The sequence below is a fragment of the Solanum dulcamara genome, chromosome 9, assembly GCF_947179165.1.
Source record: "Solanum dulcamara chromosome 9, daSolDulc1.2, whole genome shotgun sequence".
Taxonomy (NCBI): domain Eukaryota; kingdom Viridiplantae; phylum Streptophyta; class Magnoliopsida; order Solanales; family Solanaceae; genus Solanum; species Solanum dulcamara.
In genome coordinates this window covers 3,973,023-3,987,157 of record NC_077245.1, presented here as the reverse complement: position 1 = coordinate 3,987,157, position 14,135 = coordinate 3,973,023, and the positions used below count along the sequence as shown (strand labels likewise).

At 32.1% G+C, this 14,135-nt stretch overlaps 2 protein-coding genes and 1 non-coding gene across 6 annotated transcripts; 1 reads left to right on the top strand and 2 right to left on the bottom strand.

Annotated features, from left to right (window-relative positions):
* Positions 1-1,697: 1,697 nt before the first annotated feature.
* On the bottom strand, positions 1,698-6,275 carry LOC129904582 (UDP-glucuronate:xylan alpha-glucuronosyltransferase 2). 2 transcript variants are annotated; one of them, XM_055980143.1, is made up of 4 exons: positions 5,822-6,275; positions 4,551-5,184; positions 2,834-3,241; positions 1,698-2,388 (listed from the first exon to the last, which is right to left on the bottom strand). In XM_055980143.1, exons 1-4 carry the CDS (start codon positions 5,990-5,992, stop codon positions 1,862-1,864), a joined length of 1,740 nt encoding a protein of 579 aa, XP_055836118.1. In that variant the 5' UTR covers positions 5,993-6,275; the 3' UTR covers positions 1,698-1,861. The 2 variants fall into 2 exon arrangements, with proteins under 2 accessions (XP_055836118.1, XP_055836119.1); XM_055980144.1 differs by having other exon boundaries at positions 5,817-5,905.
* TRNAR-CCU (transfer RNA arginine (anticodon CCU)) lies at positions 4,309-4,381 on the top strand. Its single transcript has one exon. It is a non-coding gene; the product is annotated as a tRNA-Arg (tRNA).
* Positions 6,276-8,353: 2,078 nt separating the features above from the next.
* Positions 8,354-13,662, bottom strand: LOC129903388 (protein TIC 22, chloroplastic). 3 transcript variants are annotated; one of them, XR_008770269.1, is made up of 9 exons: positions 13,117-13,661; positions 12,367-12,429; positions 11,295-11,369; positions 10,741-10,791; positions 10,488-10,547; positions 10,321-10,386; positions 9,643-9,678; positions 8,784-8,978; positions 8,354-8,711 (listed from the first exon to the last, which is right to left on the bottom strand). XR_008770269.1 is itself a non-coding variant. In XM_055978924.1 (9 exons), the coding sequence occupies exons 1-8, from the start codon at positions 13,552-13,554 to the stop codon at positions 8,886-8,888; spliced, it is 882 nt and encodes a 293-aa protein (XP_055834899.1). In that variant the 5' UTR covers positions 13,555-13,662; the 3' UTR covers positions 8,354-8,711; positions 8,843-8,885. The 3 variants fall into 3 exon arrangements, 1 of the variants encoding a protein (XP_055834899.1); XR_008770268.1 differs by having other exon boundaries at positions 8,794-8,978; positions 13,117-13,660; XM_055978924.1 differs by having other exon boundaries at positions 8,843-8,978; positions 13,117-13,662.
* Positions 13,663-14,135: the final 473 nt, after the last annotated feature.

Below are 14,135 nucleotides of genomic sequence, written 5' to 3'. Positions count from 1 at the left end.
TGAATCCAATTTGGATAAATAGTTTTACAATTGGTCAGTTTTCCCAAAAAATAAAAGTAGATTTTTAGGAATCACATAGTGTAAAGGGCTAATTATCATTTTACATTAAAGTAATTTGAATACATTAATCCAGTAATCCGGATACATTAATTAGGGTTTTATGTATCAGCAGGTAACATTTAAAGCATGATACATTGAATATAGAGATAATTTATGAATCAAAATTAATATATCCGGATTACTGAATTAATGTATCCGGATGGAAAAAAAAAATTTGAATTTTTTTAAATAATGGAAAATATAGGAAATAAAGGAGTATAGTTAGATAATTTTAAACTTATTGAACATGCAGAAGGTTCTATTTTTGTGAATTTAAATATATAGCCTACAATACATCTCAGATTTGCACTATTGGAAGCTTCTTAAAAAAATTCTATTAATATTTTACTCATACAAAAAATAAATATATTGTGTTACCTAAATTATAATGTATTTAAACAATTTATTTTGCAGCTGTTAGGTGCACCTAAAAATTAGTTTGCTCAACTAATACTCTTTTTGTTTTTTTAAACTGATCTTTCATTATCACATGCTAATTCTTGGCCTTTACCCCAATTAATCATTTAGCTATTTTACATTTTCGTGTACTCAATAATTCTTATAACGTTAAAAACTAATGTACATTCATTTTTTTTTTATAATAATGTTGTTTGCGCGGAAAAGAAACTTTAGTAAATAAAGGATAGACAATAGGAGTCCTTTTAATAGCCAAGAACAATTTATCCAAAGAGCCTACCCTATAATAAATTTAGCTAAAGTTTTGTCTGAATATTTTTTTAAATGTTACAGTAAATATTATTATAACGAGAGGATAATTATTATAGAAGAAAGATTTGTTATTTGAACTTTCCAAAATGATCCATAAGCCTTTAATAGGATAAGAAACTTGAGAGGATCGACGAAGCTGAGAGCGGGATCCAGAATTTTAAAAAACGACTGGAAGGGAAGTACTACTAATAAAAAGACTAATTTACTTAGCATAACTCGTACTTTGAAGTATATCAATCACTGCGTTGGTTGTATTAGTAATCATTAAATTAATACAACACAACCCATGCTCTACCAAATTCATGTTTTTTCTTTAAGAAAAAAAAACATTTATCTCTCTTACATAATTTAACTTAAAATATTTGATTTGTTTATCGATTTCTTTAAGTACTATAGTTGACTAATTAAGCTTACTTTTGTAGTCTACCATTCTACCTTATAATATTTTAATAGTCTTATCCTACTTAAAATGGACCTTAATCCTACATTATTCTACATGTCTAATTTTATATGACAAAATTTAATTGTACAAAAATTAATATTGCAATAAAACCATACATTAAATAGAAAAATTGAAGAGTTAAATGAATTTAAAATATTGAAAATTGTATATTATAATATTACTAAAATGAAACTTATATAAATTAAAATTGACTGATGTATAAGTTGGAAAAAATATTTTTATAACTTGACCGAATCCTTAAAGCATAGTATTGTCTATTAGGCATAAAACATGATTAAATTTGTCAATACGTATCATTTAGATACTCGAAACAGGACTTGTTTCAATATATTGAACATCTGAACATATGATAAAATGTTCTTGCAATAATAATAATTAAAAAAAGGAGATACAATAGCTAAACATTTTTCATGTTCCAAAAATGAAGAACAAGCATCCTCTATATATACACATGAATAAATAGAGAAGGCCATGTTCATAAGTACTCTGTGCAAAAGTACTACTGTATATAGTAGCATACATATTAAATGGAAGAAAAAAAACATCGATATTAAAAGAAAGAAGAAAAAATCAAGTAAATCGTCTAGGATCAGTAACATTAATCCTCCAATGTTCATCTTTAAATCCTATTTTTCCAGCCAATTTCCTATCCCATTCTAATTCAATTTTCCTTTGCTTTGTCAATCGACAAAATTTCTGTAAACTCTCATCCATGGAGTCATGTAGTTTCCACCATGTCTTGTGCGCGACATCGCTAGCATAAACACGTTGATCACCTATGTCCCAGTTACAATCGTAGTCCCTGTAACATACCCATGGTTTTAACCCGAGATAATGTATGGAGTATACTTTTGGAGGATCTGCCCCAAACAATTGGTTCTTAAGGCTGACCTCGTTGGAATTGTTTGACCAAAAATTCTTCAAGAAATTAACCCTTCTAGGCAACCTATGCCACCAAACAAAAACTTCATTAAGGAAACCTTGGTCACCTCCATTATATGAAATGATCTCTTTTGTACGTTGCATGAACATTTTGAAGGTGCAATTTGATGGCTCGATAACCATTATTCCGGAATTGAAGATTGATGCATCGTTGCCTGCAGATGACAGATTCAAGATTTAAATATTGAAATTCTTTTTTTTTTTTCATTTTTAGTGGCTTATTTCGATTGTACATGAATTTTAAGAATGCAAAGATGATCTTGAATCTTGTGACTTTATACTATGCCATGATATTTTCATAAAGGAGTGTTGTGTGTTTTGTATATACGGTGAAAATATATTTCAAAAAAGAGAGAACAAATTTTATAAGTGACACATCACGTTGATTATCTCCTCTCGACCCCAATTACCACCCTTACACCCGTCCCCAACCCAACCCCCTCCTCACCTAGTACCCTGCCCCTCCTCCCCATTTCTGGCCCCGACCACGCATCCACACCTACTAAAATATTTTTGAAAAACAAAAGAAGGTGATTTTTTCAAAATTGGCTAGTAAAACAAAGAAAGTAAGACGCATAAATTGAAACAACTAGGTGTTACCTGTAGCTGTCATTTGAGGAAAATGGAAAAGGAGGTCAATGTTACGAAGAACGATAATATCAGCATCAATGAAAATGATTTTGTCATAATCTGTGAGCTGCCATAACCTGAACTTGCTGTAATTATATTCATTATATGTATTTTTTTCAGCTCTAGGGTTTCTTATCCTCTTTATGAACCGGAGTTTCCACCCTGCTTTTATGAGCGCGTCGCGTTTGGATTCAGAGATACTATTATCCAGAAGAAGGATAAGGTCCCGTTTTGTTCCAGTTCGAAGAAGACTCTGAGCTAATGTTATTGCACCACAAACATATGTTTCAGATGAATGAAGAACTGTGGCGTACGCTTCTCTTGTTGCTACTTTTGTGCTGCTTTCAATTTTCGAAATATCATACACTTCGTTGATTTCTGTAATCAAAATATATTTGATAAACATGTCATAAAAAGTTGGGAGTAAACATATCAAATTAAAGCATGCAAAACCAATATTACATGGACTTATATATATATATATATATAAAGAATTATACTAGTAACACTTCTAAATTCATAAAATTTAAATTCTAATTTGTCTTAGACTAAATCCACTTATTATGAGTTGTTACTTATTATATTTTAATTATTTCAAATGATTTGATAGCGAAAACATTATGCAATATAGAAGTAAACTCATAGTACAACTAATATACATATTGAATGCAATCATATGATAGTAACACTTCATATTTTTGAATCAATATATGAAATTAAAAAATAGTAATAACAAACATAAAATTGGAGGTTAGTGAAATAATAGAAAGCTCCTAGCATGTACACTAAGACATATTTGAGATAATCTCTTTGGTTATGTTCAATTAATTTGTATTATTTGCTTCTTGATTAGTTGAAGAGAGTAAAGTTGGTAGCTAGAGATCTTATTTTCGTTGACTTCCTATGAAGAAAAAAGAATAATATTTGTATCATTTTTGTGTATTACTATAATTTTCATGACACACCTTTGCCTATTAATTTTGTATTTAATATGTGCATGCAAGTAGACATTTAATTTCTCAAAATCTACCAACCATTTTACTGACTAACAGGATATATAATGCTTTTCAACCTCCTTTTGTCACCAAGCACTCAAAATCAACTTTCCATCAATAAAACTTTGTACACAAGAATATTTTATTTTATCATGCCATCCGAATAATATTTATAGATAAATCTTCTTAAAATGTGATATTTATAATTTTAAAAATAAAATAAAGTATCTCAAAAACAAGTAAAAATTTCTGACACTAACAGGTATATAACTCATCAAACCTATGATTATATCATCGATTGTCTTTCAAAATAGTCAAGTTAGTTGGCGGACAATATTAACCAAAAACATTTGAGACGATTATTACAAGTAGGGTAAAGATTACCATTAGGTGAAGAGAAATGAATCAAAAACTATTTTTTTAATTAAAGAACAACTTCCTACCACAAAAGCGCCTGTAGCTCAGTGGATAGAGCGTCTGTTTCCTAAGCAGAAAGTCGTAGGTTCGACCCCTACCTGGCGCGTCTCCTTTTTTTTGACTTTTAACCCACCGTGTTATTTTTTATGATGAATGTAAATGTAATTTATCATGTCATAGAGGTCCAAATGTTTTGCTAGCTATACTCAACTTTGTAATATTAAAAAGAATAGCATTGTGAAAGGAGGAAGTAAAATTTTGAAAGTGTAACATACCTTTTCCCCATAGAGGCAAAGCCAACATACAAGAACCAATTGGCAATGAAACTTTTTGAGCCAATTTATCCATATTTGGCTCATAATACCACCAATCCCCTTCTTTTTTCTTTAATTCCTCACATCTAAACATATCCACCATAGGTCTACACTTACTCAAAAAGATCAATTTCATATTCCTTTTAATTCCTCTTTTCACAGCCAAATTTGCTGCCACAAGATTCACTTGTAACCTATAAACATCTCTTCCCCATCCTTCTTGTGGATATTTACATGGTAATTTCACAACAATCATGTCCATATTATTTCTATAGTTATTGAAATTTGGCATTGGTATTTCAGGACATTCTGTTCCATCCATTTCTTCTTCTTCATCTATCCATTCTGGAAATAAGTCTTTCCATTCGAATAAATTCGAGACTTTCTCGAATTTTATTTTTATTATTTGGCCATGGACTTTCCATTCAGTAACATCTTCACCTTCCATATTTACCATTCCTATCTTCATTCCTCTCCCCATTTTGTTTAAAAAACTCGGCTTTTCGCGCTTTAGTACCATCTTCTTCTCTGTTTTTGCTTCATTCATCACCATTTTTTCTTCTAATACTGCTTTCATCTTTATCCCTTCTTCTCCCTATTCAAAACAAGAAGAAGAAAAATAGTTCAGGGGGTTTTCTTTTTTCAAATATATGAATATTTATTTCACTTTCTTTAATTTGAATAAAAAGAAGGGAAAATGGTCTACATTGCATTATAATGTACGAAATATCTTAATTTTATCCTTCGTTAGTCATTTGTGCCCTTGTTAGCAAAGTGTCTCGTACTTGTTCTTGACTTTTGACAATGATCCAATGGGGATTTGTCTGTTAAAAAATCAAGAGCAAATACAAAACAAATTGTTGACAGAAAAGGCGTGAATAACCCTAAAGTAATACAGAGTGTAAATTTAAGATATATTGAACAATAAAAAGAAAAGTAAATTGGACCTTTTTTCTATAAAAAAAAAAAACCCACCTTATGCTTCAAAACATCCTAATTTCATCTTTTGTTATTCTTTGTATTCATTTATACCTTTAACATCAGCAAATCATCTCGTATTTGCTCTTGCCTTTAAAAAAGGTCCAACACGGAATTTGTCCATTAAAAAGTCGAGCAAATACAAGACGATTTGTTGATGCCAAGAATATGAATAGCTCCAAAGTATAACGAAGCGTAAAATTATTGGACATTTTTTTCCCTACAAATTAAGAAACAAAAAAAGCTCACCTTACCTTATGATGACATTCTCTCAATGAACATCTAACAAGGAATGTTGCATATTCATGATAAACATAAGTTGATGGCTTGAGAAGAATGGCAGCATAAGCAATCAAGAAACAAGCCAAGAAAACCAAGTTGATTTTGATGATCAATGCTTTAGAAGGAAGGGACTTCATAATCATTTTCTTTTTTTTGGTGTGTGTAGAAAGGAGAGTGCTAGTTCTTGTGCTATATAAAAAGTATACTTTCACTTTCTCTCCAAACTTAATAATAATTATAATTGTAGTAAGCAAGTAAGAGAGTGGCTTAATTTAAAAAGATGAGTGATTAACAATATTTAAAAGGGATTTGGCAATAGTTGTTAGAGAGACAGAGAGGAGGCATAATTATGAAAAGATTAAGGGATAAGTAATTAAGAACTACTAAGAGAGTTCCAAGTGTTGTTTCCTTGTCTTTTTAATATTTCCTTTTCTTAACTTGGAGATCAAAATAAGGTAAGGAGCTTTGAATTGTTTGCCATATGTTTTATATGTGTTGTTTTTATTATTATTTATTTTTGAAAAAAAGAGCTATTATATTGTTTTATTTCCTAAAATACTCATCCCTTATTGTCAAGATACAAAGTTGATAATGACCATAAAGTCAATTTGTTTTTCTTTAAGGGAAGGGCAAATGACCCTCTTTTCGCTATCCACTTTAATTTCTATATACTAAATACTAATAATGTAATATGTTATTATCACTCAGGAAAATAATTATATAACCACTCATTAAAGTGAGATTATTGGCCTAAAAATAATAAGATAGTTTACTTACTATAAACAATTATTAAGATACACTCATAGGCTGCTGTAGACTTGTGGTACTGCATTCTCCTAAATCCAATTATTTTTAATGTGAAATATAAGTTTGTGTATAAAATTCTTTTAAGTCGCAATAAATAGTAAGTATGAATTCATAATTTTAAATAAATATATAATGAGTTCAATGCTTAAAATAAGTTGAACCCATAGAGTTTAAATCATGGATTCACCTCTGAATATGATTTTTTTAAAAAATATTATCAGTAGGGGCGGATCCACCCTTTTTGTACTAGGTTTCATCTGAACTCATTACTTTTGAAGCGAAGCAGAAATTTTATAAAATATCAATAAATAGTAAATATGAACCTATAACTTTAAAATCATAACGGGTAAATGCTATAAACTTAAAGATTAAACTCATATAGTTCAAATTCTGAATCCGCCTCTGATTATAGAACACGTGAGTTACGTCTTTTGTCAGCTTAGCACAATGTTTTGCCATTTGGAGTAAGAATTACTACAAAAAAATAATTAAGAAAGTATTAAAATTCACAATTTTGAAATATTTGGAAGGGCAGTTAATAGCTTAAGGCCAACAACTTCTGTAGTTGGCCTGTCAATGTCTTATGAACAAACAAATGTCACTTTTAGCTGTTACAAAATTGCAAGGTCGCACCAATACTTGATTTTCTACACATTTAGAACTAATGTAATTTATATTGCTATAATTTTTTATCTTATATATCAGAAATAAATATATAAAACAGCAATGATTATTTTTAACAAATGATCATTTTAATAGGCTTTAGGTGGGATAACCACTCTTTACCAAAACGATAGATTCCCACGTCGACCAAACTAAGAGATATTAGGGTAGAAAATCATTGTTGTACACTCAATGTCAACCCTTTCAATAATTTACACGAATATTACTTCCTCCCGTTGAAATTATCTGTCGTGATTTCTAAAAATAGTTATCTCAAATTATTTGTCATTTTAGAAGTTTATAACAAAATTAATGATATTTTACCATTTTGTCTTTAATAATAATTGTTCTTGAAGACTACAAACACTTCAATGAAGTAAATATTTAATAAAAAGAGATTACACCTTAAAACATAAATGAGTGTAAAATAATCAAAAACAACTTTTAACTAATACTTTCTTAAGGAACATATTAAAAGAAAACACGAAAGATAATTTGAAACGAACGGAAGTATTGCATAACAGCTAATAGCCATCTCACCTTTGTCATCTATCATCTTCCTTTTTCCCTTTTTTTTTTTAATCAGAGAGGAAATGATCAAAACTACGTTGTTAACAACATATTAAACTAAATTAATGGAAGGAACATTGTTGCGGATGAGTCAAAATTTCTCCTTTTTGTAGGTACATAGTAGTAGTAGGCTTGTAAGTTAATTTTTGGCAAACCAAAAAGGTGCATAACATTTTGACTGCATTACATATTTTCCCATTTTCAAAAGGCTTCTGGGAACACAATTATCACAAAAACTTTTTCCCAGAGAAATATGTAAAGGTAAAAAGGACTTTGCCAAAAATGAAAAGAAAAACAACAAAGTCCAATTGTCTAAGAGTAACCTTCAAATGAACAATTCAAAGAAGGCCAGCACATTTCACCCTTTGAGTAGCTCAGTAGCAGTTAGGTGGTGCAAATTACAAATCAGCGTTGCTCAACTATGTCGTCTACTGTTTTTTTCATGCTCGTGCATGAACCACAAGTCAAGACTAATAACACTGGATGACATAAACAAAACGACACACCAAAATTCAAGAACATGAGGTTAATAAAGTCACCAGATATGATTGAATTTCAGCCACTGATCAGAATGACCTCCAAAAGTATGAAATAGTGAATGTATTACCAACTAAAGTTACCTCATCAATATAGAAGATTGGTAAAAGAGTGAAAACATAATTCATCGATTCAAACTGTGCAATGTACAGATGACACCAAGTAAATTGTGCCTCTAGTTACCAACTCATTGACTTTTAATGTATAACATGCTTGTTGTTCCCTCCATTAAATTTTCAAGCAAAACTTGATCCTTTGTGTATCTTTAAGCTAATTCAGCAGTACCTGAACATATCAAGTAATTAGTAAATGCTTCTAGAAATTACTAATAAAACAAGTCAGAGGTAGAAAGCATACGGAGCTTAACTATTTGGATTCTTTGGGTTGACCAAATGCAGAGGAGAATGTGAACCTGCCTCTATTTTAATTTGTTTCAAACAGGAGCTGCATGCAAGAGATTCATGCTTTTGTAACATCTTGAATGTGCTGGGAATGGCTTTTACCCGGGGGAATAAAGATAAGATCCTCCCAGCCAGAATTTCTCTGACTTATCTGCCGCAGGAAATACAAAGTTTAGACAAGTAACCGAGAGAGGGGGAAAACGGGTGGGGGGACGTTTTCATGTTGGAATACTGTTACATTTGCTTAAACAAAGGATAGAATAGAAAAGCTTTTAAGATGTTATCTCAGAAAACATTTCTTCTATGCACTGTTTGAAATTCAAATTTGGGGATAAGCTATATCCCTTCCATTTTTTCATTTCTGCACTTGCATTTGTGTTTTCATTTCCCATTTCTTCCTTCCAATTTTCCAGCAAGGAACCATTTTACAATGGGCAAACATCTTTTGAAAGTATGAACTGTTGGTGTAAGTTTTTAGTATTTTCCTCATCGCTTTGAAAAAAAGGGTAGTCGGTTAAAGCTGTTAAATGTCTTAATTTCCGTGTCTTCTGGTTTACTCATTATGTTACTATATTCGAATTGAATAATTACGGCATCAGCCCCCCCAACAAGTTTCAGACCGAGACGTAATTGATTGATTGATATGACCTCAATTATGATTCTGAACTCAGAGGTGGGGAAGTTCATCTTTACAATGTGTGTAGTGCGAGAACAGATGTTATTGATGCCAATAGAAGCAATGAAACTAAGAATTCAAAACATAATCTAACTTTTAAATTAAAGCCTAACAACATAGAAAATGTCCAAGCACCTACCTCCATTTTTTTAAGGACATCTTCCAAAGTCCCTACCTGTTGATGAGGAAAAAGAATATCAGCAAGTTAAATAAGCTGCTATAGTGTCTTGTTACAATGGCAGATCTGATGACAAAAAAAACTTGACGAATACAGAAAAGCCAGCCAATCTTGTCCTTTCTTTAGAAACAAAAAGAAACACTATTATTTTGATAACTTAGAAAAAAGATACTGCCAGTAAGAGGATGGGCAAGGTGATTTTTTACATACAAAGGTTTTAACAGCAAAGCATTAATGTCCCTTAGCATTCATCAAACCTCTTTCAGGGTTCATAATTCCGTTTCCTTTGAAGTAAGAGATTTTGCATTAATATGATAATTAACTAGGGAGACAGCAACATTTTTCAAGCAATAACTTTCAACCATTAATCCTCTCCATTACATGCAAAATTTACTATGTTGGACTCTCCAAGTGGAACCTGTTGCATGTAATTCAAATTTTAAAATCCTCTCCACACTTGGACAATGCTAGAATTGATAAAAGAGAGATCACTGCCAATGAAATTTACTCCATGGCACCTACCAAAAAAATACTTCCCTAGAGACGTTTTATATTCACCATTTACCATGTTTGACCATCCTAAATCTATCTGCATGCCCTATCAGAAAGCACATAGAAAGATAGAAGTAATTATGATACCATAATGTGCTGAGAGACACTAGAGCCTCTAGATGCCCTTGACGATAACTCCTTTTCTATATCCTCCTGTATACCAAAATTTGAATTCAAATGAAATAGATCATATAATTTACATGTATTTTTTTTTCTTTTGACTAGCTACAGTTCAAGATATTAAACCAACATACCTTTCGAAAGTATATTGGACAGTATCGTCTGTTTCTCTTTTTCACAACTAGGAGATCTGACTGCACAAGAACAAAACGCATAAAGAATTAAGCGGAGTTTAATCATATTCAATACAGTCCACCCCCTAATATACAAAATGTCTAGCAAAAACTTTCCAGTGAGTGAAGGTTCATAATCCCAAAAAATACAAAGGCTGAGTATATAATGCGAGAGGTTTTCTTGCATATGTTTGCAAAGAAGTTTATATGGTACCTGGAAAACAGGGACTCCATCAAATCCGGTCTTTACATCAGAAGCTTTTAACTGTCACAGAAAAAGTCAATGTTAAAATGAACAAACTCTGTAATAAGCATGCATTAAAATATCACGTTTAGCCAAAGAGGTAATTTTAGGAGGAGGAGACAGAAGTTGGGTGGCAATGGAGGTGAAGCATTAGTAATATATGCTTCATCTGCTAGGCTAGTGAGCAAGAGCCCACATACAAGGCATGTCAGTAACCCAAGTTCAGATCTCGGAAAGACCTCCATTTTGGAAATATTTTAATTATCAGAAAAGAGAAAAGAAAAAATAAGGGCATGCCAGTGAAACTTACAATTGGTGGGTTGCAAGCAATTCTACTACATCTGGTCATTAGTTAAAACTACATGCTAGTGTACTTTCACATAAAACTATCACATGTAGATGAATACACAGTATAACTTTCACTAGCACAACTGGATAGGCATCCTGTGCAACTCTACTGCATTCAGTGAAAACTACAAGGATCCCAGACTCAAAACTTAAGGAAGATCAACACAGATAACTACCTCCATTGCATTCTTAATTTGAACAGGATCTGGCAAAAACCGAAATGCGATTCCTTCAACCTTCAACATGTAAACCTGCAATTTGATACAAAAAAGAAGTGTAACCAATCAAAATATGGGACTAGTGCGGAGCAACACCTTTAGGAAGAAATGGAAAAGCAAAAAACAGGAATTCCTGGACATACAGACAACTGCAACTAGATGAAATAGATTACTTAATGTACACTGGACCTGTTAAGTAGAGACAAAAATGTCTTACATTCTTAAGTTGGGCTTCAACTTCTTCTTTTTAACTTAATAGCAGAAGAAGATACATAAAACGGGACAAATCAGAAGTCTGAGGCTCAAAAGGAGTATAATACGATCCCTTTTTTTATGGATGAACAAGAGATACGAAATGTATCGATAATGCATACAACTTATCTTAAAGATGCAAAAAAGTGAACAAATCACTAAAAAGAAGGGTAAAGGAAAATATCTCAGTGAATTAATCTTAACCTGTGAAGGCCAGGTAATCTAATTGAGCCTTACCTCAAGGGACGCTTTTGAAAATACTCCATTGCTTATGCAAAATAGGATGCATGCTCTGTTTTATTCAATCAATCAACTACGTGTCAATCTAAACAAGTCAGGATCGGATTATCCATTCTGCTATACTTGAATCCAACCCTTTGTAACTAATAGATGATTCACTAACCATCAAAGTTTATACCCATTCTTGCAAGAAGTAGTTCTCAAAATATGCACAGAATTAGATCGAACATATACATACAAGTAGATCATCAGTAGCTTCTGACTTTCCACCAATCAGTCTTGAGCACTAGAGACAAAACGTCCATTCACTAATACCATATCTATTACCAGACACTCTCATGGTACTAAAATTTCGTTAAATTCAATCGTTAAACAAGAAAATGGCCTTCTCCGTAGACTAATCTAATGTCAGTCCTAAAGTTTGCAATTCTTTTCTGATGAATGTACAAACTTGTAAAAAAGAAAGAAGAAATAAATCACCACAGCAGATATATCTTTGAAAGAAAAATCCAAAGCAAAAGGAAACAAAAACATTCACCTGATCAAGTGTCAACGGAACAACCTTAGCTCCACCCCTTACTTCCCCCTTCCGCAAGCGTACCTGAAATACCTTCACATGTTCATTTCTCCGCAAACTAGCCTTCCATTTTATATGGAAATTTCTATAACAACTCAATTGCAAATTAAAAACGTCAACATTATAAGTCTTCTGTATCTGCTATCTTATGTATCAATTCCTCTATATTTAGGTTCATTACATTCCAATACTACCAGACCCCACGATGTGGGATTTCACTGGGTTGTTGTTGTACATTCCAATACTAAATAATTTGTCCTTTAAGGCAATATTCCAACGATAAATACCAAATAATTCTTATAAAGAATCCATCTTTAACTTGGGTTTCTCTTTTGTGCTACTTTATATACTATTTCTTTCCCGCTTCTTGCTTCCCTACTTTGATAAATGAGTTCATTGCCTGTTTGAATTGACTTATTTTTAAGTAGCTTATAACTTAAAAAAAACTTATAAGTTAAAAACTGTTTATAAGTTAAAAAATAAATAGGTGCAGGACAACTTTTTTTTTGATTTATCAGCCATTTTCAACTTATAATCGGCTTAAAATGAGTTTATCCAAATAAACTCAACTTTTATTGGCGCTTATTTCAAGTACAAAATGAATTTAAGTTGGACATCCGGACACACAAAAAAAAAACTAAAAAGAGCATCCATATCTCCCTTTTCTCTCTTCCATAGAGCAAAATTTCAATAAAATAAAAAAAAGTTCACCTGAGCAAGAAATGCCTCGGCGTCTTCTTGACGGAAACACAATAATCCGATTGATTTTGCACTATTCGGGTCGGAAATGAGGACGAATTCATTGTTAGAATTGCTAACAGTGTATACAGAAGTTCCAGTTAATGTCTTAGCCACATAATCCGAGCTCAAACCGCTGTTTTTCGCGACCTTCTCTTGACGCTGCGAAACTGAAGCGAACGGAAGAGATAGTGGATAGGAATGCGACGGCAACGAGCAACTCCTCCCTATCGCCTCCGGCAGTGGCTGCTGAATAAAATCGGCGGCGATTTTTGAACTGAGCCGTTTCGCTTCGTCGAAACGATTGGTGAGTTCGGCACCGAGTCGGGAGCAGTGCTGGTGGACGAAGGTGGAAAGAGAAAGTAGAAGACTACTGGAGGGTCCGAATCCGGTTGAGGGTTTGGACTCCATTGATTGTTCAGAGAGAAAGGGGAACGGGATTCGGAGAAGAAGGCTTTCATATTTCAAGTTTGGGCTTTCATATCCGATCCGGTTGAGGGTTTGGATTCCATTGATTGTACATAGGTTTGCATAGGGGTGGTTGTACATGCATACTCTTGATTCAGATTTTTCAAATATCAAATTAAATTAATTATGTTGAATTTTTAAATTAAATTAAATTAATAAAAGTTGAATTTTACAACCTAGAGTTTTTTGGGCAGATTTTCAATTTTTTCATTTTTTTCTTATTTCCTGATAAAGTATTCATACAAAACATATATATATATATGCAGAATAGCCTGTGAAACTTTTATACTTGACTCGTTTGTCAACTAGATCCTTCTAGTCACGATCTTAGTTTATCAAATGAACACTTAAACTATTTGAAATCTAACATTTTAAACACCTCTAACGATGACCTGTTTAGTTGTCCAAGTTTTTTTCTTTTTTGGTAATAAAGGATTTTCATTCATTGACCAAACTAAAGAGTCATTACATAAGGAGACTAGCCTAGGCAATATAGTGTCTATTCTGTCCCTTTCAAAATCAAA